Source organism: Hypomesus nipponensis, chromosome 22 (assembly GCF_054491055.1).
Source record: "Hypomesus nipponensis isolate SF chromosome 22, ASM5449105v1, whole genome shotgun sequence".
In the NCBI taxonomy this organism is placed as follows: domain Eukaryota; kingdom Metazoa; phylum Chordata; class Actinopteri; order Osmeriformes; family Osmeridae; genus Hypomesus; species Hypomesus nipponensis.
Window position 1 is genome coordinate 17,157,516 of NC_140382.1, and position 24,985 is coordinate 17,182,500.

The window sequence follows — 24,985 nt, forward strand, 5'->3', positions numbered from 1 at the left end:
TTGATGCTCAACAAACAACTTATGTAAGACTAAACATGTTTGGGTTTGTCTTATCAAAGGAATTTAGGGAAAAGGAATGTCACAACATTGTTATCTCATTTGCTATAGTTATGCAACTATAACTTCATTAACCAACTAAAGTTTGATGACTATTCCTGAATCATTAGGAACACAGGATGTCCTCTCATTGGGACAAAACAAACAAATACAAAGGGCAGCATTGATGCAAAGCTACAAGCCCTAAACCAATGTGAGTCTCAGCGTAAATCCGAGGTACACTACAGTGGTTAAGCAAACTGCAGGTCATGTTTTGCTGCATTCGAGGCAGAGCTGAAAGTGCCCATGTTGTCTGGAGCCTGACGGCTGTCTCTGATAAACGTACATGTTGTTCCCTCAAATAGCAGCGGTCTGAGATTACTATGGAGAAGACAAAGAGCACCAGTATGTGACAAGACTGCAGAGGGCATGCCTGAATAAACCCCATAGTTGCTGTGGCTGGAGTCATCCGCCAGCTACTTGGCATATACGCCCCAAAGCTATAAATATAAATGATTAGCATCATCCTCTCCAAGACCCAGAGCAACGGTGGAGCGACACCCCTGCTTGATACATCAGCTCATTCTCATCCCATGGATGGCACTTGCTGTTTGATAAGTGCTAAAGGGGATGAGCTGGGTATATAAAGGGTGTGAGGGATGCTTCACTGCTCAACAAAGCCAGCTTGTCCAGAGAACTCCTTCTAACTATGAGGCAGTCTTTCTGATCTGTTTGGGAAAAGAATAGTTGTCCCTCTGTATGTGGTGTCATTCAACATTAGTGAGTCACTGGAATAAGCCAGATAAAACCTGATTTGCCTCCCGGGGGAAAAGGAAAACTGAACTTTTGTCTCTGCGTTTTGGTTCTCTGGTAATACTTTCCATCCACTTCTGCAAAACGAAGCCATGACCGACGACAGTAAAATTCTTCCCCGTCCGCTCTTCCGGCGAGACGTCGACTGGGATCCTTGCCGTGAGTGGACAGAGACCGGCCGCATGTTCGACCAGGACTTCAGCATCCCTCTTTTCCTGGAAGCTGGTGATCTGAGCTGGATAGACTGGGCCAAGAGGAGAATGGCATCCACCACCTGGCTAGGGTACATGCGCTCGCCTCACTTCAGCCCCTCCTTAGCTCACCCTCCTGCTGTTGGGGTTCACAGACCCCACGTACCTCTGATCGCGGGAACGTCTGAGATCAGGTCCAACCAGGATGGCTGGAAGGTCAACCTGGATGCCAATCAATTCTCTCCAGAGGAAATAACAATTGTCGTCAAGGGGGACTTCCTGGAGATTGCAGGTACTTGTACTTTTATAAAGGAAATAATGAAGAATGAGCAGTTAAACAATAGACAGTTTCCAGGTTAATCAACTGGTAGGTTGACTTACTATAATAGTTCTGCACAAGTTTGCAAGTACTGCAAGTTTTCCATGTAAAGTATGGCATGCAATATCTATATTTGGCGATTTAGTGACAGTTTAATCCAAAACATAATATGGTAGAGGGAAGATTTGAACCTGAGCCCTCTTAATCTACAGCCAAGTGATTTAACCACTGAGCTGTACCCTTCCTGCAATGTGTTTTCACAATTTCTTTCAAATTAAGGAAAACATAAGGAGAGACAAGATGAACACGGAACCATCTCAAGGTGCTTCACCAGGAAATATAAGTAAGACTTCATTGTAGATTTGATCCAATTTTAGGTGATCAAAACCATTTCTTGTTTAATTGCAATTGGTTTGGTAGAATGTTAAACTAAACATCCTTGAAGGGATGTGTTTGAAATGTCTTCTTACAGAATGTGACAATATTTCAATGTAAAGTTTATATAATTATTCTTATGAATTCTAAATCGTGCATCATCTTGCAGGCTGCCACAAGGGGTGAACCTGCAGCACATCAGCTCCTCTCTGAACAGTGAGGGGATTCTGTGTGTGGAGGCACCCAGCCCAGGGACGACCAGCCTCAGCCTCCCAAGCACTGACATTATCATCCCTATTCAGATCAAACAGGAACTGGAGGGTGATAAGTGAGGCTGGTGGTCAGGCATTGCATTTTAGCATTAGACTTAGAGCACAGTTCGGATGATGCTTTCCAGACACATACTGTTATTCCTCATGTGAATGTTTAGCAGGCTTTTGCGGCATAAATGCCACGCACAGTGACCACAAGCTTGTCTTCCCTTACGCGGTACAGTGTGTGCTGTTTTGTAAGGCTTCTATTGGACAAGAATAGAGTTATGGTAGTTTAGTTTTTTAACACGGGCCACAACTGTAGCTGAAGTAAAATGAGCACAATAAGCCTAAGACAAATTGTTTATTCCAAAACTGTTGTGCTATAGTACCTCCTCAGTTTAGTTTCTTTGGGATTTACAATGAATATGCTACAAAATAAATGTATATGCATAACATCTTTGTCTAATAAAAATACTAGTATAGTCAAGTATGAATCATCCCTAGTGCGAGTATTTGGATCTAAGGATTTTGTTTGGTTGGGAAAAATCTTTAGGATAAACAGGGTCAATGATTGAAGTCAAACAAGCGAAACAGGGAGATAACACTTGTGTTGCGTGTGGGAATGTGTGTTGGTCTAACTGTTTCTCTGGACCGTGGAACCGGCCGTTACTGCCGACTCATCACACCCAACCCTGTTCAGGGTAATCTAGGGGACAGGCTGTGCTGAATTCCAAACTACTTAATGCATGATTACTTGGTTCAGTTGCAAAGTAAATGGAGTGAACAACATGTAAATAAACAGATTACTAAATCATTGTAACAAACAATCAGTGATGGAGCCACCAGCAGCTGTGGAGAGTGCTTATTTAGAAACATTTAGAATAAAATTGATTGTACGTTTTGATGTGAACAGTGGTCCTGTGGAAAGACAAACATCAACAAACTCTTTTGAAATGTCAGCATGAATTAATTGCGTTAATTTGGCATGTTATTATCAATGTTGGCGTTCTATTATGGGTATACATCTTTTCTATGTTGTGCAGTCATGAAACAAACATACTATACCGATTCGGTAAGTGCCATACCATTGCCCTAGCCTGGTTGCCAGCCCAACTTCTCCCCGCCCACAAAAAAATTTGGTCGGGAAGTTGGGTCTGGAGGGTCTCGTATTGGGGAACAACTACAGAAAACCAGAATCTGGGCGTACCAATGAAATTGCCAGGGCGGGCTTTATACGATGATGGACAGATGATCAACAGTAACGTAATCACCCACGTCACAAAAGAGCGCTTAAGTTGAATTTGTTTTTAACAAACAACATATTACATTGCTCTGATTGGTTGGAGGTCTATACAATTGAGCGAAGAGGCATTTGTTTTCCATGCTCGTTTGAAACACGCCCCGTAGTCAAAGCCCAACGGAGAGTTCTCAGACTCATATTCTGACTAGAATTATGAGTATGACAACGTCAGGCTACTATTGCACACTAAACCACACATGATTTCAGGGCAATCTTGGCTGAGGTCCTCTAGGTGGAGCTATAATAGTTGCCTAGAACCCCTCCACTTGGCGTTCTGCAGCCAATCACATTCTCTGGTGACGTCCATTACAAAAACAAATTCCCGTGTTCTGTCTTTAGTAGCCACGGTATACAACAAAAATGGATATCACTTTTTTCTTCATGAAAACATCAAATGGTTCTGTAAACTATATCCTCTGCTGTTTTGACTGAGTTTGTTAAATGTTTATCATTTTGGGACCATGCCATCATCATGGTTCCATAGTTTTGGGCAGGTCTAGCAAAAAAAAAATAATTGAATAAAGTGTAGATAGAGGGTATGTATTATCGTACCCATAACACAAACACAGTCCATAATTGGGTTGTCATCACTGTGCCGGTTCTACAAACATAGAAAAAAACTGTAACGTAAAAGGTTTTGGCTCTGCCATTGGGATTCTCCCCATCATGTTTCCACAAGAAACTACAATACGCACTAGCAGGAAACATTGTGCTAATTCTCTTTGAGATTAAAACCTTAAATTGAAGGTAGATCACCCTCTCACATACAAGGCCATCTAAGAGGACATGTATTGAATAACACTGGATCTGGAACACAAGTTCACTATGGAAGTCATGCAATTTTTACTTTCTGCTGTGATGACAACCATTATTTTTGACCCTCTCTGTTGGAAGACAAAAACAAATTAAAAAACAGCTAGCCATTTCGTTTATTAGCTAAGAGGCAGATAATAAGAGGCAGATAATAGATAATAATAGAATAAATATGTTGTATGCCTCTTGATTATATATATATATATATATTATTCTGCTAAAATACATTTAATTATACTTCTTGTTTTTAAATAGATTTTAGGATATGTCCCAATAATATTCAATGATTCGTATGCTTAACAGTCTTATCACTCAAATCAATCCATCATACAGAGTTAATGATTTAAAAGCCTAACAGAAAGCACATTTTTCATGATGAAGCTTCTCTGAAGGAGGAGAATTAATCAAAGCCAGAACCAACTCCGTCTCCATGTACTGTGTAATGTTTGAATGTATTTATAACCTATTTTAAACAAGATGAGGCCTGAGGTAACAATTATACACATAAAACACACATTTACAAAATGACAAACACTAACATGGAAGGATACAATACCTTGACCTCCAAAAAAGTCAAACAATTTGTTTTCTCTTCTGATAACACAGAGAAACAGTGGCACCAAGTGTTTTATTTGAGGATGACCACATCCTTAAAATAAACAAAAACAAAAGAGCGTAGTAAACACATTCCATTAATCAGCACAATACAGTAAAATTACTTTGGGGGGGGGGGGGGGGGGGTCTATGGATGAGGCAGATCTATTGACAATCATCAATATTTAGATTGTGACGTTTGTTATGATAGCTGGAGTTTATTAATTCTACTGTAATTGATTGTGTCCCAGCTGATTCACCATGTTGGCTAGCAGTTGACTCATCCAGTGAATCGTCATCAGTCAATATATGATTGCACCACACAGAAAACAATAAATCAGAGAAAATGCTTATTTATCAGTTTTTCTGTATTGTTCCTCAGCTTATTGTTTTCTTCTACAAATAAGCAACATACTCAGAATACGCTGTCTGTTTGTCAAGTTAGAGTTCTATTTGTCATAAACGTTTGTGTTTGTTGCAAAGGTCATAGTTTAATGTTATTGCTTCTTCAGACATACAAAACAGTCTTGACGTATCATTTTAAGAAATCAAATACAAATTGTTAATTTGCTGTTGTGGATTATGCTGGTTGGATTTTTGTTGTTGTCATCTAATTTTTTTATCCAATTGTGTTGTTTAATTTACCAGTATTATAAATGTGAAATCATGCAGTGTCTCTTTAAATGAAAGGGGAATGAGAGACAGAGAGAATGAATAGAAAGAACTAGAAACTACTACCTTGAGAAACTGAGGATAAAAACTCATATAAAAAATGCTTTGGAATTTAGATGGAAAATCTTTCAAATTACAATTTACAGAAGATAAATATATTTAGGATTTGTCTGTATTTGAATGACTTGTATTCATTGACTATGCCACATATAATCACGGGAACACAATAAACACATTTCACTCTTAATTTTTTAAATAATATTTTATTTTTTTCTTAAGGAGATGGACGAGAACATTTTGTCTCAATCTCCATCTTCAAATTGTCTTTTTCCTCCCCCTGTGTTCCCTTGATTGTCTCCAATAGGCATTGCATAATTCACCCTTTCCCACCGGATCCATTTGGGCCCTCCTCCTCCTCCTCCTCAGGAAGAGAGGACGCCAGACAAGGACTGCCTTCAGTGGCTGCCTCTCTCTCTCGCTCGCTCGCCCGTGCCTGCCGTTGCTCTGCGATGCCCCGTTCGTTTTTAGCCAGGAGCTGCAGGCAGTAGCGTGGGACCAAGCAGGGGAAGGATGCATTTAAAGCAGGATGCGTGCCGGATGCAGGGAGAAACGCTTGTGTTAGCAGCAGCAGCAGCAGAGGCAGCAGCAGCAGCAGTAGCGGCGAGTGCGGAGGGCCAGGGAAGCGACCACCCCCTCTCTCTCCTTCTTTTCCTCCCCCCCTGCAGGACCATGCTGGCGTGAGGGATGAGGCTGTGCACAGAGACGCCAGGCCAGAGCTGCGGCCTAATTCTTCTCACAAGAGCCGGGCTCTCGACTGCAAGATCTGTGAACGCGTCGCCACCATCAAATCAGCATCTTTGGTATGCGGGCTCCCTCTCTCTCTCTCTCTCTCTCTCTCTCTCTCTCTCTATCGCCCCGTCGCTTGCATGAGAAACAGAGAAGGGGGCCTTTTCGTCCTCTCAGCTGCACATCTGTAGTCATGGCAACCGGATCCCGTTTTAACGGGGTGTCATTTTTCCATCCTCCGCTTTCGCTTCCCTGTCTCTCTTTCTCTTTTTCTTCTCTCAGCTGTTCGGCATTTCGCAGACGTTTTTTCTTTGACATCTATATCACGAGGGGGGGGATGACATATGTTTTTGTTATCTGTATCAATTAGTGCCTTGCCATGTTTTCACCATCTCTGTCTTAGCAGGCCTGCAAACAAGCGTCATAACCAAGCTTTTCATTTGTGGCTAGTGGCTACAAATGTCTACATACTGTATGTATGTATTCTATTCTATTCTAGATATTCATGGCTTCAGGTAAAACTGGGGTGACTTGTTATCATTTAAAACCAGCTCATATCGTTTGGTTGAATATGATTTGTTGGTGTGTTGGCTATGCTACAGCATGTAATCAGAGTCAGATTAGCTATGATTAATCACAGCTTTTTACTGCCCCTATGAAGACTATTGAGACTATTTTAAAATCTTCAAGAAGCTATCCAATGTTATGTTTGCATGTGTACTGAGGATTTATAGACATACAAGTAATCCATGAATTGCTTGAATGAATGAATTAATTACACTTGACTGCATTTCTGTGTCTAAGAGTCTGTAGAACAAAATATTATTATTTAAATTCCAAACATTGTTCAGTCGTTAATTTGAAGTATGTTATTCAGGCTTAGAATAACTGAACAAAAGACTAACTTGCTGTGATGTACTGCAAGAACGACACCACCAAGACAGTCTAACAACTAAGAACACAAAAAGATGAATCGAAGCAAATTATGTAGACTCGTTCCACGTGGCAGTACCCCTCTGTAATCCCTGACCCCTCTGTAACCCCTGACCCCTGTGTAACCCCTGACCCTCTGTAACCCCTGACCCCTGTGTCCAGGTCACCAGGTAGATCCAGGAGCATGAGCAGGATTCTGAGCCGCGGGAGCAGATGTCTGGATACAAGCGCATGCGGCGGCAGCACCAGAAGCAGCTGATCGCCCTGGAGAACAGGCTGAAGGCAGAGATGGACGAGCATAAGCTCCGCTTGCAGAAGGAGGTGGAGATCCACGCCAACAACACTTACATTGAACTGGAGAGGTTGGCCAAGCGACACACAGCCCAAACAGACAAAGAGGTGAGTGAGACAGATCGGACTTATCACTAGACGAGAGGGGGTGGGGTGCACTGATACTGGACTGGTGACATCTCTCGGTTAGATAAACAAACTCGCCCCATCAGCCCTTTCGATTCAGTCAGAATTTGAGAGGAGACGAGAACCGCTGTTGATTCACAGATCAAAGCAGCTTTGGCGGAGGAGAAGAGGACTCAGCAGCAGATCTTGGTGCAGCAGAAGAAGGAGCTGACCACCTTCTTGGAGAACCAGAAAAAGGAGTACAGGCTCTGCAAAGACAAGATCAAAGAAGTGAGCATGGTTATCGCTTATCGCTGTGGTTATCGCTTATCGCTGTGGTTATCGCTTATCGCTGTGGTTATCGTTTATCGTTGTGTCATTAGACGGGGTGTCAGACGCACTACCTGGATTGGTAGAATTAGTGACGGGGAGATCCTCACATGAGTCAGTTCACAGGGAACCTGTCTAGCTCACAAGCTCCACCTACAGACAGTTAATGTGTAAGGTATCTTTTGAAAGATGTATTTATTATATTATATTTTGGGGCATTGTAATGCTTAATCAGACCGTTTGTAAGTGAAGTGTGATGGGAAAGGCAGGGGGAGAGTTGGTAAGGCCTCAGCCTGTACTATGAGCTACCGGGATGCCCCCAGGGTATCCTTAACAATACTCCAGAAGGGTTAGGGTCAGGTGAGGTGTCCTTGACATATCGTACCTTGAAGTTTGTGTGTGTGTCTCACCTTCTCATACTGCGAGTACGTGTGCCTGAAACGTGCGTCCGTGTTTTGCGCGTGCGCCTGCGCCGCAGGAGATGAGCGAGGACCCCAGCACCCCCAAGGAGGAGAAGCAGGAGCGTCTGTCCAGGCACAAGGAGACGGTGCAGCGCTCCCAGGCCGAGGAGGAGGCGCACCTCCTGACCCAGCAGAGGCTGGTCTACGACAAGAGCTGCCGGTCTCTCAAGCGCAGGACCCTGGTCCGGAGGCACGAGTTTGAACAGGAGCAAATGAGAGAGGTGAAGGAATAACATGGATGCGTTGTAAACATAAAATGTGTCTCAGAGAGACAGTCTATAGACATTTAGCAAATATGTCTCACAGACAGCCTGTGTGCCCCTGCCCCTCCTTCCCCCACCAGGAGCTGAACAAGAAGAAGACCCAGAAGGAGATGGAGCAGGCCCTGATGATCCGGCAGGACGAGTCCACCCAGGAGCTGGAGAGCCGGCAGCTGCAGATGCTGCAGAGGCTGAGGTTGGAGCTGATTGGCCTGCAGCACCAGACCGAGCTGGAGAACCAGGAGGAGTACAACGGCCGGCGCCAGAGGGAGCTGCACCGCAAGCACGCCCTAGAGCAGAGGCAGCAGCCGCGGAACCTCAAGGTGAGGGGAGAGCGCTGGACGAGCCACATGGGAGACCACAGCGACAGACAGGGGGCCGGAGACAGTCTGCTGGGTTATTGATGGGATCTTTTTTGGAGGGGGGGGGGGGGGGGATTTTGTATAACCATACCATACCCAGATACGTGTCCCGAAGTCATGGCACAAGTGTATGTGTGTATGTGTTGAGTGGAGTGCCTAGGTGCAGATAATGAAAAATGCCATCACGGTATACTATCGATTTACGTGTGAACCATGTACCAACAAACATTCCTATCATGTATGTACATGTATGTATGATAGGAAATGTTTTTTTGGTACATATTCATACAATGAATGTTTCCCAAAATGCATTGGGATTTTGTTGCATACGGTAGGCTGATTCTGATTGGTTGGTGCCCCGTCTGACTTCCCATATCTCCCGTGTGAAGACGCTGGAGATGCAGATCAAGAAGCAGTTCCAGGACACCTGCAAGGTGCAGAACAAGCAGTACAAGGCCCTGAGGAACCATCAGCTGGAGGTCGCTCCCAAGAGCGAGCACAAGGGCATCCTGAAGGGCCTAAAGGAGGAGCAGACCAGGAAGCTGGCCATGCTGGCTGAGCAATACGAGCACAGCATCAACGAGATGATGGCGTCCCAGGCGGTACAGCACCCCTCTTCTGCCAGCACGTACACAATACCACGACCCCCCCCCCCCCACACACACACACACACACACACACACACACACGCACACTCTGGACCCGTCACAGTGGGTGGGAACACTCTCTCAAATCTGTCCCTTTGCTACTTTCCGCAGATGCGCTTGAACGAGGAGCAGGAAGCGGAGATCCAAGCCCTCAAACAGCAGCTGCAGCAGGAGGTGGAGTTGCTGGATGCCTACCAGAACAAGACCAAAGCCCAGACGGAGGCTCAGCACGAGAAGGAACAGCTGAAGCTGCAGCAAAAGGTCTCCATACGCAGAGCCCACCTGGAGCAGAAGGTGCACTTTCTAATACTGGAATGTTCTGTTCCAATATTCTACTGTTCCAAAATTGCACTGTTCCAATAATGTAGTGTTCTAATATTCCACTGTTCTAATATTGTACATTTCCAAAATTCCAATGGAATTGTACCTTAGTTAGCTGTGTAACCGTTTCCTCTCTTAGGCTGCGTTTACACTTGACTTCTTTTTTTCTGAAAAAACGCTGCCTTCAGCGCCTTTTGAGCGCCTTCTGAACGCCTTTTCAGAAAAGCGCTGGGTGACGTCAAGCGCCTTTTTCTAACGATAACTTTGTAACCTGAACGAGAATCATAGCCTATAGTCTAGCAATACATTATTATCCGTTATTTTCCGTTAGTTACTTATCGACAGCTAGCTACTATGGCCAATAAAATGCCATTACTTGCTTTAGCGTTTGAGGAGCCATAGCCATAGCCTGGTAACTAAGGTAGGTTACTAGGGAAGGTACACGCCTACCTACACTCCACGTCCTGATTGGTCAGCAGTCAAAAAGGCGCTTGACGTCATCCAGCTTTTTTCTGAAAAGTTGAGGAAATTGGACTCAAAAAGGTGTCGGGCTCAGCGCTTTTTTAGAAGTTTTTAAAAGGCGGCCGCTTTTTAAAAAAGGCGTCCGCCTTTCTCGTTTTCCCATAGGGTTGCATGTAAAAAGGCGCTGAAGGCAGTGATTTTTTCTTTTAAAAAAAAGAAATCAAGTGTGAACGCAGCGTGTTTAGATTGATCGTTGATCTGCTGACCTCACCTTATACTGTACTTCCTGACTTGTTGCTCTGGGGTGCAGATTGAAGAGGAGCTGGACTCACTTCAGAAGGAACGCACGGAACGCATCAAGCAGCTGTTCGAGCGCCAGGAGAGAGAAATGGAGATGTTTGAGGTGGAGAGCGCTCGGCTGGGCTTCGGCAGCCTGGGGTCTCTGGATTTTCCCAAGGAGGAGGACAGATGAAAGCGGACACTGGCGTGGGGGACGGGACTCTTCACGGCAGGACGCCGGGCGCAGACACGTGCGCCCAGGCCGTTCTCACCGTCGCTCAACCGCCAGGTCTCCGACACGGCGGCAACTCCCTGACAACTCTCTTGTCTCGCTTTCTGCACTCTTTAGGTATCACATCGCAGCTTCGAAGTGTTACTGGACGTGTAACGACAAATTATCTTGTGAAACTTCAAGGGGGGGATGCAGCAAAAAGCTAAAAAAATATCCTACTACACAAATCAAACCAAGTGGATGTAAACTCAGAAAGTAAAACGCAGCGGAGATTACAACAAACTAGAAGAAATGACGTCATACGAACTGACCAATCCTTTTCTCCATACCATTGGTCCTCCTTTTTTGGTATGAATTGAGTCAATTCAGGAAATTTTTCTAAAAAAAAAATAAACTAACAAAAAATAAATGAAAAAACGAGCACTTTGATATGTTTCAGTATGAACCCATCGTGTTCATATGATGCTAAACATGTATATCACGAAAAAGGACTGTGTGGAATGTGAGCAGCGGACCAGCGAGCCCTGTGATTGGCTGCTTGATCTGTTTTTCTCAGAATGTGAACAGTTATGGATGACGGTCTTTGAATGAAGTCAGAGCTTGTATGTAGACAATTTTATTGAGAGTTTTTACATACTTACATATTGTGCTAATTCATTCAGTATAGTCCTTTGCTTCTTTTTTTTTAAGGATTACGGTACTTTATTTTCCTTGTTCAGTATGTAGGATTAATTGGCATCCGTTTGATCAACCTGTGTACTTTTATCACAATGATTCAACTTGGTAAAACTGCTTATTATTGCATGCACTTTAAAGACAAATTCAGGTTGTGAAGTGAAGCATGAATCTGTCAGAGATTTTAGCTGTTTGTAAATAAAAGTGGTCATAGCCTTTTGTTTTAAAGCCTATTAGTACTGGACATGAGCTCCATGTTTAAAATGACAATTTCACAAATGCCTTTATTTAAGTTGTGCCTACAAAGCTGTTTTTATTTATTTCTATTTCCTTTCGGTTAGCACGGCCAGCACCATTGTTTCATCCATCCAGAATTGTGAATCATCTAATGTTCTCTAATCAAAGGTCTTGTAAAGGGAAATGGTGAGAATTGTGCTGTATAACTTTTGATATGAATATTTGTATATGAGAATATAGATAGAACATACAAAAGCATTGGTCAACTACTAATGACAGAACTTTACATTCTAAGATTTTTTTTTCTTTTCACATAGAACATACATTATCATACTGTAGTTTAACGTACTTATAATTCAAACCAATGAAGACTTTTATCCGATTGTATACCTTAAATGCAGTTCAATGGTATCACAGTACAACTGTTTGTACATTGATCTTTTTAATATGTCTGGTTATAGTTAACTAGCAGGTGGTTGCTATGATCTGGGTTGTATTCAAGTTATTGGTGTTTAGTCATCAGATTTACAATGTTTTGCAATGTTTTCATAGATATTGAACAGGTTGCACAATGTGTCCATTAGTGGTACCAGTAAAGGAAAGGGGGTTTGTTTGGTGCTTGATTTCTAATACCACCATTAGCCTTTGTAGGTTTGGACTCAGATGGTAGGATTGAATTCAATGCCTGTCTATTGGTTTTGCCTACTGCTCCAAAAAATTGTGAGCAGAAACCAGACTCGATTTGAAATACAATTGGATGTGAGATGTTCAGATCCTTGACTAATGCTTTATTTAGCTTGCCACATGCAATGAAATGAAAGGGATTGTTCCCAAAAAGTATGTCAACTTTTTAAAGCTAAATACAGCACATTTCAAGCATTTGATATGAGAAAATACTTTCAAATGTATCTGTAGTGTACTTTGACCAAGGTCTGTTTCACACCTGTTGATAAACCTGTTGAATATTGAGGTCTTGAATGCAACCCTGGTATTTTGACCATGGCTCTTCTCCTGCTACTTAACCAGTGTTTGTTTCTATCTAAGTGCCAGAGCTCTAAGATCACTGTCATGCACCCCATGGTGGTAGATTAAAGAAATGGTGTAAAACACTAACCCACAGATACAAAAGAGATTCATTAAATTCTAAATGCAGTCTCATGTGTATTTCAATGTACATGGCAGGCATCCTGTGGATCATTGCTTATGACCTACTCATAGGGCATATTGAGTGCTTGAGGCTATGACTGGAGCTGCACTCTGGGACAGGAGTTAACTAAGAAGCGCTTTATGCTTTGACTTAGTTCTGGAACAATTTTCCTAATTTACTCCTTCGGAAAAAGCACGGTATGAAGTCAGAGGGTGTCTTGTGTGTTTCTAATCTTTCACAACTTCTTGAATAAGCTTCATGACGTACAATGTGGCGGTTTCTCTCTTTCTCGCAGTAAAGCCCTTTGTTTGCAGACAAACAACTGGACCTTTGTGGTTGCATTCGTTTAGACCCATTATAACAGTTTTTGCTTCAGTCTTTGGAAAATGACATGGTTCTATTTGAGACTGGTTCACACATACAGTAAACTGGTTCTATGGACTTACATTATTAGTAGATGTATTTAGCTAGAATAAAAAAGGGGACTTTCCTAAACAACCTCACTTACCATTTCCTGTGTGATACGGCAAAGAAATAAAAGAGATTCTCTTGAAATAAGATGTGTTCATCAGCATCCTGCAACCCCTATGGAATAAAGCGACATTTCCCTCAGTGTCTTCGATTCCATACTGTAGCTTTCACTACATTTCTTCATTCTGGATGTTTTAATCCGACGTCTGGCAGCAGCACATTTTGGTACAGGAATCGGTCATATCCCCAGATTGTACTTTGCCATAGATAATGGGGAGTCAGGTGGCTGAGTGGTTAGGGAAACGCGCTTGTAATCTGAAGGTTGCCGGTTCAATTCCTGGATGTGCGAAATTACGTTGTGTCCTTGGGCAAGGCACTTCACCCTACTTGACTCGGGGAGAATGTCCCTGTACTTACTATGAGTTGCTCTGGGTAAGAGCGTCTGCTAAAATGACTAAATGTAAAATGTAAGGTAATCTTGTCACACAGTGACACATGGCTTTGCCAATTAAAACCATAGAAGGGCCTCGTCCTCTGTTGCTGTGAACTGACAAAGGGAAATCACCTGTTTCCTTCATGGCCTGTGGTCTCACCTACATTGTAAAACGTTGTTGGGAAGGGTTTTTTCTTCTCTTCTCTGTCTGTCTACACTGGCAAGAATTCAGCTGTAACTTTCTTGAAATGTCAATGCTCTGCAGCTGCAGCATCAGAAACTTCTGGAAGCTTGGAAAGTACCAACTCAGGGATGGCGAGGTGGTGAGGGTTGTGGTCTGCTCTTACCTGATATATGCTGACAAGGTTGTGGTCATACAAGTTCCCCCAAATGTTTTCTGTGCGCTGGTGTCTCAGCCAATGCACTGAACCCTTGTTTTAACCAAACACACTGTTTGGGCCTCCTTAATAATAATGTGTCAATTTAGGAGATGCTTTTGTCCAAGGCGATGTTTAATCCAGGGGGCCAGATTTTGACCTGCAATCTTATAATGCAGCAGTCAAATGCCTTAACCACCAAGCTATACTCACCGAATTGCCAATCTTGCTAATTGCTCTTGAATCTTGTGACGCTGACGTCAAACACCATTTGACATTAAAGCGGGGGTTGACAAAGGTTTCCCACTATACAGTATTGATGTCATTTCAGCATTATTCTCTGAATGCTTAGAGTACATGAAATCCTCTGCCTTTGTTATTAATATGTTGTTTGGGTATCAAATTTACCTGCAGCTTTCTTTGCCTGTATCATGTGAGAGCATTAATTCTTTTATCTGGCGATTTGCTCACCAGGGTCCTCTATAAAAACGCTTTTTAACAAAGAACTGGGGATTCTGACAGCATAATGTTTCAAGGTCCTCAGGGTGTGTCTCGTTGCTGACTAAGACAAAGTATGGGCGGTAACCCAATTCTGGTGTAATGACGTTTTTAGCAACACTGACCCAACTGTTTACGTACTTCAGAAAGTCACTGATTGGGAAACCTCCTTCCTGTGACATGACAACTTCCTGTAGGGTCACATGTCACATGGAAAGGCTTTCTATGGACCTGAAACTGTGTGAAGGGTGTTGACCTGGCACAACCATCTAGTTTTCCCCCATAATATGAATTTCCTCTTTTCGCTGTACTGTAGGCTTCAGTGTTTACACGATACCATGACTGACATAAACAACTGTTAATATGGTAACCTCTATATGTGTAAAAAAAAAAGGATCAGCAATTGGAGTGCGATAATGGTGTGCTGATAGCTAGAATACGATGATGACTTATTTCAAAAGGTATGGTCTCAACTGCTAGAAAACCCTTGGGACGTATACAACACAAACATTGCTTACACTTCTTTCACATCTAGGGGGCGCCAGCAACACAGGGTGTGTAATAAAGGGGTGAATGAGTGGTTGAGTTCTGGGATGGCAATCCTATAGAATGACTTGATTACTGACGTTACTAGAGTCAAGTAGAACCCAAAATATGATCCACTGTTGTCAATGTGAGTCAATGTTTAAGTTTGATTCAGCCATCCAATGTACAGGAAACCTCTCCTGTATACGCAGTCACTGTTGGTGAGTTAACACACCTGACTGTGCAGAGAACTGTCAGAGTCATGGGTGTTCTCTATGGGCTCCTAGTCATGTAGTAAGATGAGATCTGAAAAGAGAGAGAGAGAGAGAGAGAGAGAGAGAGAGAGAGAGAGAGAGAGAGAGAGAGAGAGAGAGAGAGAGAGAGAGAGAGAGAGAGAGAGAGAGAGAGAGAGAGAGAGAGAGAGTGAGGTCTGAGAAAAAACATTTCTGGGAAGTTTAGTTGCTTCACAAAGAGCTGAGCACGTCACTTCCGCCTGACATCTTGTGGTTTCAGTCAGTTTTATAGGGGAGTGATCATGACAACTCAGTGCACTTGGCCTAGTCACAGCGTGAGGAGTAAGTGGTCATGTAAAGAATATGTATCCTCAGCTGGAAATATCTCAATTGGCAACAAGTAAGTGATTTGACGTTTACATTTTTAACCATATTAATTATATCTTACTATATTTCAAGTGAAACCATATAGAACTGTTACACAAAATGAAGAGTTTGGGAGAAAAAAAATCTCTGTCATAGTTTTATGGCGTGTGTAAGATCATGGTGACAGGTACTACACTTTGCAAATGTCAAAGTACAATGAAATGGCAGCACTCATTCACTGTTGTAAAACTGCTGGTTTCTAATACAGTCCTGTATTTAATACAATATACTCTGTCCAGTGTTATTAATGACCATGTTCCGTGCATCTCTTTCCAGCTTTATTTTCCTTTCTCCTGGTTATGGTGGTCGATGCCAACAGAGCTGGCAGATCATGTAGGAGCCAACCATGTGGAAGTTCCCTGCAAAGGAGTTGGAAGTTGACCAGACTCTTACACAAGGAATCCGCTGACCTCTTCAGAATATATGTAAGTTGACCAAAATGACCAAATGCAGGTCATCTCTTCTGTTCCCACTGATGTTATACACACTCTACATCCTGTTGTAGAGCTGCAACTACTGTGTAGACCATAATAAGTAGGTGTACAATGTTTTTTTTGTAATTGATGGATGTTTTAAACATGTCCTCCTCCCTCCATGATGGATAATATTGAAAAGTAGACTTGATTCATTTCAGCGCAGATTTGTGTTGGATTTTTCTAATCCCTTCAATGTTTCCCTGTTTTTTGACCCGTAGAAGACCAGTCAAGGAGACCTGTCCGAGCTTTTCTGCAAGATGTCGATGGACAATGTCCCTGACCCAGACATATCGGGCCTAGATCCATCTGCGCGGATACAGAGCATGTATTCCCACACCAAGACATTCCTCCCACACCTCCAGAGAGTGACAGAGCAACAGACAGACCTGCAGATCCTCTCCAGTCCTCTGCTGAGCAAACTGTCCCACACTTACAGCCGTATCAGCAGTTTGGGCAACCAGATCAGTTTCATTTATCAAACGTTCTTCCCTAACAGTCCACTACTGGAACCCGCGGGGGAACCCACGCCCCTGCCCCTGTCACAGAACATCTTCCAGCAGAAGGTTTACGGGTGTGTGGTCTTGAAGAGACTCAAGGAGTTCCTGTCAAATGCGACCCGTGAAATAAAAGCGCTCCAACACCAAATATGCACAAAGGGGTCTCAACCAAACGTCCCATCCTGACTGAGAATGACGTCAGACTAAATTAAATACCAGACTTAGTATATATCTATTTATTTATTTTGTATTATTTATTATGTGTATGTTTGTAAGCGATTGAGGTCTTAACTAGCACTTGTGTGTGTGTGTTTGTGTGACCGCATGTGTGTGCATATTATTTTTGTTAATTTATCTAATTACTCAGCACTTTTCAATACTGTATCATGATAATTGTTGATATTCGCTGTACTGCGGCACTTGTCAACAACATGGCTTGAAGACGGTTAGTAAAAATGATATCTTTCTACATCTTGTCTTTCATCATTGATGCATAAGTAATGTACTTTGTCAATGAAAATGTTATCTCCCCTATTGTCCCTGACTGCAGACGCAACACACTACAGCACGGCGGCCCACTCAGTTTGAGAGATACTTGCATTTCAGGAAGCTTTTTAGACGCTGAGTCTGTGATCTCACCGTTACAATGACGCATATCTTGAAGACAGCACCGCATCAGATAGGAAACATTTTGTGAAACTGGCGGGCTGTCTGGCCAGTCACAAGGCGTGGGTGTGTGGGTGTGTGTGGGGGTCAGATCATGATAATGTGTCTGTGTGTTTCTGTGAATGTGTGTTTATATATTTATACTGTATGTGCGCCTACAGTATGTGTTTATGGGTGTCTGTGTGTGTTTGAGTTCAGGTCATCTTAGATCATCAACATTTAATGCAACTGGTGTTATCACCACGAATAACAATTAGTCATAGCTGATAGAGCTCATCTCTCCTAGAGATAATCAGACAAAGGCATGTTCCAAACCTCCAGCCAACCACAAGTATTCTCAAGACCACAAGCTTGCTTGTGCAAAGCTGGAAGTCAGGAAGGCATTCACTCTAGGTCATGAATCAACTTCCTTATTTTGACATTATAGGGCTTATTTAGAGTCTTTAGTCAGGTGCTTAGTCTGGGCCACGTCTTTCTCCACTAGCAACTGTGGAACAGAATGCACCAGTAGAACTGACGGCACTGTTGTGTACTGTACTTGTTGTCAATATATACTTTGATGCCCAGCTGCCTTGATACTTCAACATTGATAAAGCATGAGTATAGCTTAAAAGGTGAAATTTCTAACTATGGTTTCCATTTGTATCGCCAAAAGTTATTTACTTAATTATTTAGTGATGACAAAACGTCATTTGGTACACAGGATAAAGCACAAGGATTGTTTCAAAGGGGACATATTAAACGTTGTTTTTTATGATTGTTTTTATAATATTCTATACAGTTTAATAATAAAACTCAAAGACGTCACTCTACACGATCATAAGCAGCTCTCCGGCTCCTCCACTCCTCAGGGCCAGCAGAGAAGGAGACAACAACAGGCTCTACCTACTCAGGATGGAAGACAGGACGCATGAGACAAGTGTGATCTTGCACTTTTTGAGGTTCATGTTTTTTTTTTTTTTTATTGTAACTTGTTTAACTACATGCTCTTATGGCACTTATTTGCTTTTCATAATGTATGCTTCCTGTTTTGGCTACCCGCAATGTTTTGGGGCTCTGGATCTCTTGGATCTTATTGTTCTGATCAGTGACCTATGCACTTTTGTAAAGCTCTCTCTTGAAAGTTGCTTTGGATAAAAGCGTCTGCTAAATGAATACATGTAAGTGTGATGTCCAGGTAGAAGAGGTCCATGTCTTTCATAATAGGAGGGAGGACAATTCTCCAGTTATCCCCCCCAAAAAACGCATGGTGTTTGTGACCCACGTGGTCACATGTCAAAAGGTGATTCCGGGGTTTATGTCTATCACATACAAAAATAAAGATATATTCTCTGGAACACAGATACGTAGATACGTTTTTTTTTCTCAGAAGCTCATTCATGTCTTCACAGAATAAAATGAGGTCACAGATGAGGTAGCCTGTAAAAGTGTAACATATGAGGAAGTGTTTGGTTGTGGTGTCTTTGATGTGGGTGAGAAGCCAGTCTGTGGATCTTAACCATACATGACTGCACTGAGTTGACAGCGATGATGACTGTTAATGTAATTTGGGTCAGTGGGACATGTACGTCTGCAACCTTAAAAAAATCATCAAATGTAATTAATTAATTAAAAGTAATTTCAGTTTTCGAGTAAGGACTATTATAATTCACAAGCTTACTCTTTTGAAATTTCAATTTTTTAATAATTTTTATTTCACAATCCAGTGTGATTTCAGTACCGTGCACAGATTAGTTTTAGACTAAATAAATTAAAACATTTGCACTGTGAAAATGTTGTTTAGCATGTAGTATGAATCTAAGGACGTAAACAGAGTTATTCATAGCTTTGGTCTCTAGAGGGCAGTAAACACCAAACATCAGTAGAGGCTCCTGTTCTGGACATTGTATCGTCAGTATTCCTTCATATCTCTTCGGTCATCACAGGAACACAGGAAACAAAAACACAATGATGCAAAACTTGCTCAAGGATATTCCATTTCTGGAATTTGGAAAACATTTGGAAAAATCAAACATGTTCAGTACGGTCCTGCAGTCTGCCAGCTCTGGTTTCTAGTGTTTTTACAATAGACAGAACTGTACTGTAAACTATAGAATAATATAATTTCCCATTGACATTAACAGGCTGTGCAAAAGCCTTAACAACTAAACAAACCTGTTACCATTTATATCCAAATACAACAATTTGTAACAGTCTGAGTTTGGATATAGTATATAATATATATTGCATATCGGAGGTGACCGTATTCCCATAATTAATTGAGATTCAGCATCCTCAACCTGCCCTGTTTGAACTTTTACATAAAAGACTAATTATTGCGTTATGAGATTGACTGTAATCTATGGTTGAATAGTATGCATCCTATTGTTATTATTCAACAATGGGTATATATCCCTGCATAAGACAGCATGATTAGCTACATGCTTGTATAGTGATGCATATGTGAAATGTACCAAACATCAGCCTGTTCTTAATGCTTTTAACAACAATAAAAAGTGTTAGTATCAAGGCCGCTGGACAGAAAGACCCATTAACCAAAGCGTTAACACAATCAGTGCTGTTCAACAGAACTAAAAGTGCGACCTCCTAGTTTACAGAATAGAAGAGGGTTCCAGGAAGAGAGGCAGAATGAGAAACAAGCATCACAGACAATCTTCACTTGCAAAGTTTGGGTGTGTCCATGTTCAGAAAGCGTATGTTCATCCTTGTTTCTATCTCAATGCCCTTCAGGATCTACAAAATCAATGTGAAAAAAAGTGACTTCTTTCTTTCCCATAGCATGAGACCATCTTAAGCATAATATTTTTTATAATAAAAATTATAATTGTATTTACAAAGCACGTTTTCGTACAGAGATTGCAGCTCAATGTACACAACATCTTGTAAATTCCAAACAAAAAATAAATCAATAATAATATTGAAGTGCAAAAACAACAGCACATACAAGAAAAGGCAAACCATGTTAAATGATCAATAAAAACACGATCAGTAAATGTAAGAAAAATAAAAAGCCAAGCATGCCAATTGATTTAAATAAGCTTCTTGAAGGTTTTAATAGTTTCTGCTTCTCTGATAATGCTTTGTAGGGCGTTTATATCGGGACATAGAAGCTAATAGCCTATTCATCAATGAATCAATAAATTAATCAATATAAATCAAAGCCAATCTAAAAAAAGAACAGACAATTTAACCAAAAAGAGGTCAACACTGTCCTTTCTTGGACAGTCAGCAAATAATCACAATAAATTAAAAAAACACCTTGATTTGACACAAAAGTAATCATTATCAAAAATCAATGTACATACCTTGAGGAAATGCTCGAAAGTGATGCCCTCATAAAATTCGTCCGGCTCCTAGAAATGCAAAACTATAATTCACTACAGATATAAACTCTATGCTACACTCCATCCAGTTTACCACTAATATCATATGGACAGGAGGAAGAAACACAAGCGGGTCTTTGAGACGATAAACAAGTCAACCAATAGTGAAGAAAGGAAAAGATGCAAGGAGATAAAAGATTGGTTACGGGTTGTTTAGATTGAATATAGGTGCTAACTTGTAGGCATCTGTGAAGCCATCAGTGACATTGCTTGTAAAAACAACAGACAGTCATACAAATACAATTGAATTTGAAAATGGCATATATAAAAAGGCTACAGTACCATGTGGCCCATAGATATGCTAGCCACCTCCAGCATGGCTGCGTCTGCGATGCCTTTGGCGGTTTCCTTCTCCAGAGCGCTGCTACGAGAGAGCAGTTCCTCCACCACCTCAACCCATGCAGGCGCCATGGAAACAACAACGACACAGAGCTCCGCTAACGCAATTAGCTTCCCCGCATCATCACATTGATTACCTCACTGCCAAGTCATGGTGTATTTAATTAAAGCTAAGCTAAACAAACAAGGTTTATTGCACAGCTATTACACCTGTTACAGCACTGTTGCCATGTTGGTCTACCTTTAAGCTTTAAAAAGTATATAGTACCTCAAAAAACACCTTTGTGCATCGATATAGTTAGGGTTGTGGTGGTCATTTGAATTGTTGTTCCTAGGCTTCTAATAAACCCCATTAAAAAAAAAATTACATGTATTTTATTTGGAGGCCGGAGGTAAGATAGCGGCTTACGTGTCTGTACTCCTCCAGAGTGATCGTTCCGTCATTGTCAGTGTCGTGCATGTTGAACAGGACTGTAGAAGGAGGAAACAGGAAGTTTCACACCTACTCATTTCTCAGTAGACGGCTTGGGCAATCCTGTCGACATACTGTGAATATCCCTTTCTTTAGTGTGTCAGTGATTGTTTGATTGTGTGTTTGGTCAGAGGTCAGAGGTCAGAGGTGTGACTTGCAGCGTAACTTCTCCCTCCGGACAGTCTCCTTCTGCTCCTCCGTCAGGTTCAACGACGGAGGTCGGAAGTGGGACATGACCACGAGGAACTCCTCAAAGCCGATTTCTTCCACCGTCCCCACTTCATTCTGATGGAAGTTTCTATACAAATGCAGATAACAACAAAAAGCAACTCAACCTGAACATCTAGAAGAAGTTCTTAAGGGGTGCACTGCCACTGAGATTGGGTGCTTTGTAAAAATAAATGTTTTCTGTCAAGTGCGCAAGGAAGTTGCAGTATCTTTCATGTGGTGCCCAATGGTGGGTATTACTATCAATGCCAGACAGAGACATTTGAGTACATAAGACATCTAACTTCTAGCATGACCAAGAGAGGATGACTCACACTTGTACACACAACCATCTGTTCTCATTAGCATATATGTACAATAACAAACAGTGTACCTTTTGTCAAAGAAAGCCTCAATGATCTCGGATCGAATTGGATTGCATGCCAGATCTGGAATAGCGTTGAAGTTGTCTCTTCTGCACAGCAGAGGTTTAAAAATAAACCATATCAGTGTATTCAAAAGTACAGTGCACATCAAAACTAGTCTGACAGGGTCTGTTCTAGCAAAGTGTAAAAACACGCCCCAACCTGTTAAACTACTTCCCACACAAACATACAAACTAAAAAAGAAAGAGGCAAGGCATATTGAGTCTGGATTAAGAACGCCCACATACGCAACAGAACTGGAAAAGTTAGCATGACAAGGAACCAGCCAGCCAGCCAGCCTTGCTGTTTCCTTGCTGGATTACGGAACAGCAAAACAGTGGCAGCAGGGTGAAAGAAATCTGGGATTGGGTTGGACCCCGGTCAGAGTACCTTCCCAGCCAGCCTCACCTCAGTGTGTCCTCATTGTGACTTAGCTGCTTGAATCTCTTGTGCAGGATTCCAATCTGCTCGGGAGAAACTGCAGAGACGTGTAAACAAGGAGGGCCATAAGTCCCAGACACAAGCAGACATTTTAGCATAGCTCAGCGGTTAGAGCGTTTCGACTGTAGATCAGCAAGTCACAGGTTCAGATCCCCCCTCCGGACGTGGCATTGGAGGAAAGCGTCTGCTAAAATACGTGGTTATAACTGTACTTGTCACACGGCGTGGTGACTGCAGTACGTGTACAGTATGCAGATTCGATGACGTCTCCGATCGTGGCGGATTTGAGTATTCAGATGCTTATGTAAAACCTTTACTACTTTGGACATTTGCATCCTCCCTTTCCTGTCTGCCTCGTCCTCCCTTGAAAGCAGCAGGAGCGATAAGGCTGGCACAGAGAGAGCGCTAGACCCTGCATGAGGGAAGAAAGCCAACTCCGTCTGTCCTGCACGACCAGACGCCACTCTTTCTCATGTGTTCCCTCTGCCAATGCTGTAAACAAAAACTCATCTATTATGCACCGCAACTCTGCCAACCCTGGGCTGCAAAGTTACATAAGCCACCTGACTGAGTGCTACCCCACATGTTACTTAATGTTTGAATTATTCACAACCTGTGCAAAGGATAGTTTTTTCAGTCACTTCAACATATTTTTGTTTTCTGCATAAAATTACAAGTAGACTTTCTTAAGACCGTGCCCTCATTTTTCCTGGGATAAAGTCACGAGGAGGACATTTGCTAGTTTTAATAATAGATTACCAAACAGCTGTGTCATTGTCAAGTGCTTGCTGCTCTTCAGAGTACTGAAAGAAGGAACTTCACACATCCTAATTTGAAACCTGGGTCTAACCGATAAGGCCTCAACACAACAAGTTCATATTTGGTGTACAGATTCCTTTTTGTTTATCCCCAATTGTTCATGTGTTATGAGTAAACAGGAATACCAGTTTTTATGACCATAAACAAACTTGAACTTGAACTATTGCGTATTTAGTTAACAGCTTACCAACTATTTAAGTTAACTAAAACTTTGCACCACAAAGTGTGAGGTACTACCAACAGAATGCAGCTTGAACGCGCAGTATGAGAAACATCAATAAGATATTAAAACCCCTCAAAACAATACAGACATTTCATCCATTTAATAGTACTTACATCCCGTCTTCTCCGCGAGATCAAGATATTCGGGTTCCCCAGGAAACGACTGCAAGGCTCCCATAATTAGAGAATCCCTTCTGCTGACCAATCCAAACGCGTAAATATGAGAGTTGCACTGGTCAACGCTGGTGGGACGGCAGCTAAAACAAAAACACTGGTTCAAGTGATATCGGTCAGTAACAATGGCCAGCCAACTTCAGTAACAGCTAGATGCTACTGATGTTCAGGATGCTCTTAAATCCGCCTGGTCGTTCGAATTATGTTGCCATCCTTCGCTTAACGCACTTCCGCAAGTTTAAAACAGTATGGCGACGCGACAATTCTGCAGTAGTTTATGCATCATTCACATCCACTGATAAATAATCTTGAGATGTATCAAATGACTCAACAGCAAACGCATTCAGACGCATTCAAATTGTGATGGAAATGTGCATGTCCACATTGTTTGGATGTATGATGTGGCAAATTATTCAGCATTTGGTGCAGGCCCACACGTTTCTGCTTTGTATGGTGCCAAAAACATGTGACATTATTAAATACCCTCTTTTTATCGGTTATAGCCTACTTATTATTGGCAATTCGTATTTATTATATTGAAGAATACCGTTTCAAGCTAAACGATCCAAGTACCATTTGAACTGAAAATATATGCAATTCTTTATTGAACAGTTTGTCAAACAAATTATGTGAAATGTAGCCTTCTGAAATTCAGAAAGATGGTCAATATAGAACATCGCTATTGTAGTAGCCTACTACAAGACGATAGATGATCATAGAGCAACCCAGTCCTGTTTTATAGAGTTATTTGTAAAGTATTAAAGAGATTAAAGCATGGTACAATCAAAGCATTATATAAAGTTTGCCTATATCTACATTTGAAAGTATGAAGTGATCTCGTAAAAAATCTGTTGTCTACCTAGCAAACTACATTATTTATTATTCTCAGATTTTCACAAAGGCCAGTGCCACACCACCGTGTAGCCTGCTAACTTGCAATTTAAGACAATTCTACAGTTGAGTGTTGATGGTTTGTGTTAAACCTTTTATACAAAAGGTAGATTTC

General features: G+C 41.8%; 4 protein-coding genes across 4 annotated transcripts; 3 read left to right on the forward strand and 1 right to left on the reverse strand.

The window, feature by feature from the left end:
* Positions 1 to 586: 586 nt before the first annotated feature.
* On the forward strand, positions 587 to 2,867 carry LOC146236947 (heat shock protein beta-1-like). Its single transcript, XM_084687644.1, has 3 exons — positions 587 to 1,332; positions 1,639 to 1,702; positions 1,904 to 2,867. Exons 1-3 carry the CDS (start codon positions 942 to 944, stop codon positions 2,064 to 2,066), a joined length of 618 nt encoding a protein of 205 aa, XP_084543770.1. The 5' UTR covers positions 587 to 941; the 3' UTR covers positions 2,067 to 2,867.
* A 4,432-nt stretch (positions 2,868 to 7,299) lies between these two features.
* On the forward strand, positions 7,300 to 10,797 carry taok3b (TAO kinase 3b). Its single transcript, XM_084687637.1, has 7 exons — positions 7,300 to 7,485; positions 7,645 to 7,773; positions 8,291 to 8,494; positions 8,617 to 8,856; positions 9,285 to 9,497; positions 9,654 to 9,836; positions 10,636 to 10,797. The coding sequence occupies exons 1-7, from the start codon at positions 7,300 to 7,302 to the stop codon at positions 10,795 to 10,797; spliced, it is 1,317 nt and encodes a 438-aa protein (XP_084543763.1).
* A 4,961-nt stretch (positions 10,798 to 15,758) lies between these two features.
* m17 (IL-6 subfamily cytokine M17) lies at positions 15,759 to 17,300 on the forward strand. The gene is made up of 3 exons (XM_084687459.1): positions 15,759 to 15,832; positions 16,135 to 16,283; positions 16,553 to 17,300. Exons 1-3 carry the CDS (start codon positions 15,796 to 15,798, stop codon positions 17,015 to 17,017), a joined length of 651 nt encoding a protein of 216 aa, XP_084543585.1. The 5' UTR covers positions 15,759 to 15,795; the 3' UTR covers positions 17,018 to 17,300.
* A 1,859-nt stretch (positions 17,301 to 19,159) lies between these two features.
* On the reverse strand, positions 19,160 to 24,195 carry tescb (tescalcin b). The gene is made up of 8 exons (XM_084686921.1): positions 23,920 to 24,195; positions 22,732 to 22,801; positions 22,293 to 22,373; positions 21,850 to 21,989; positions 21,629 to 21,690; positions 21,163 to 21,270; positions 20,803 to 20,850; positions 19,160 to 20,230 (listed from the first exon to the last, which is right to left on the reverse strand). Exons 1-8 carry the CDS (start codon positions 23,981 to 23,983, stop codon positions 20,153 to 20,155), a joined length of 651 nt encoding a protein of 216 aa, XP_084543047.1. The 5' UTR covers positions 23,984 to 24,195; the 3' UTR covers positions 19,160 to 20,152.
* Positions 24,196 to 24,985: the final 790 nt, after the last annotated feature.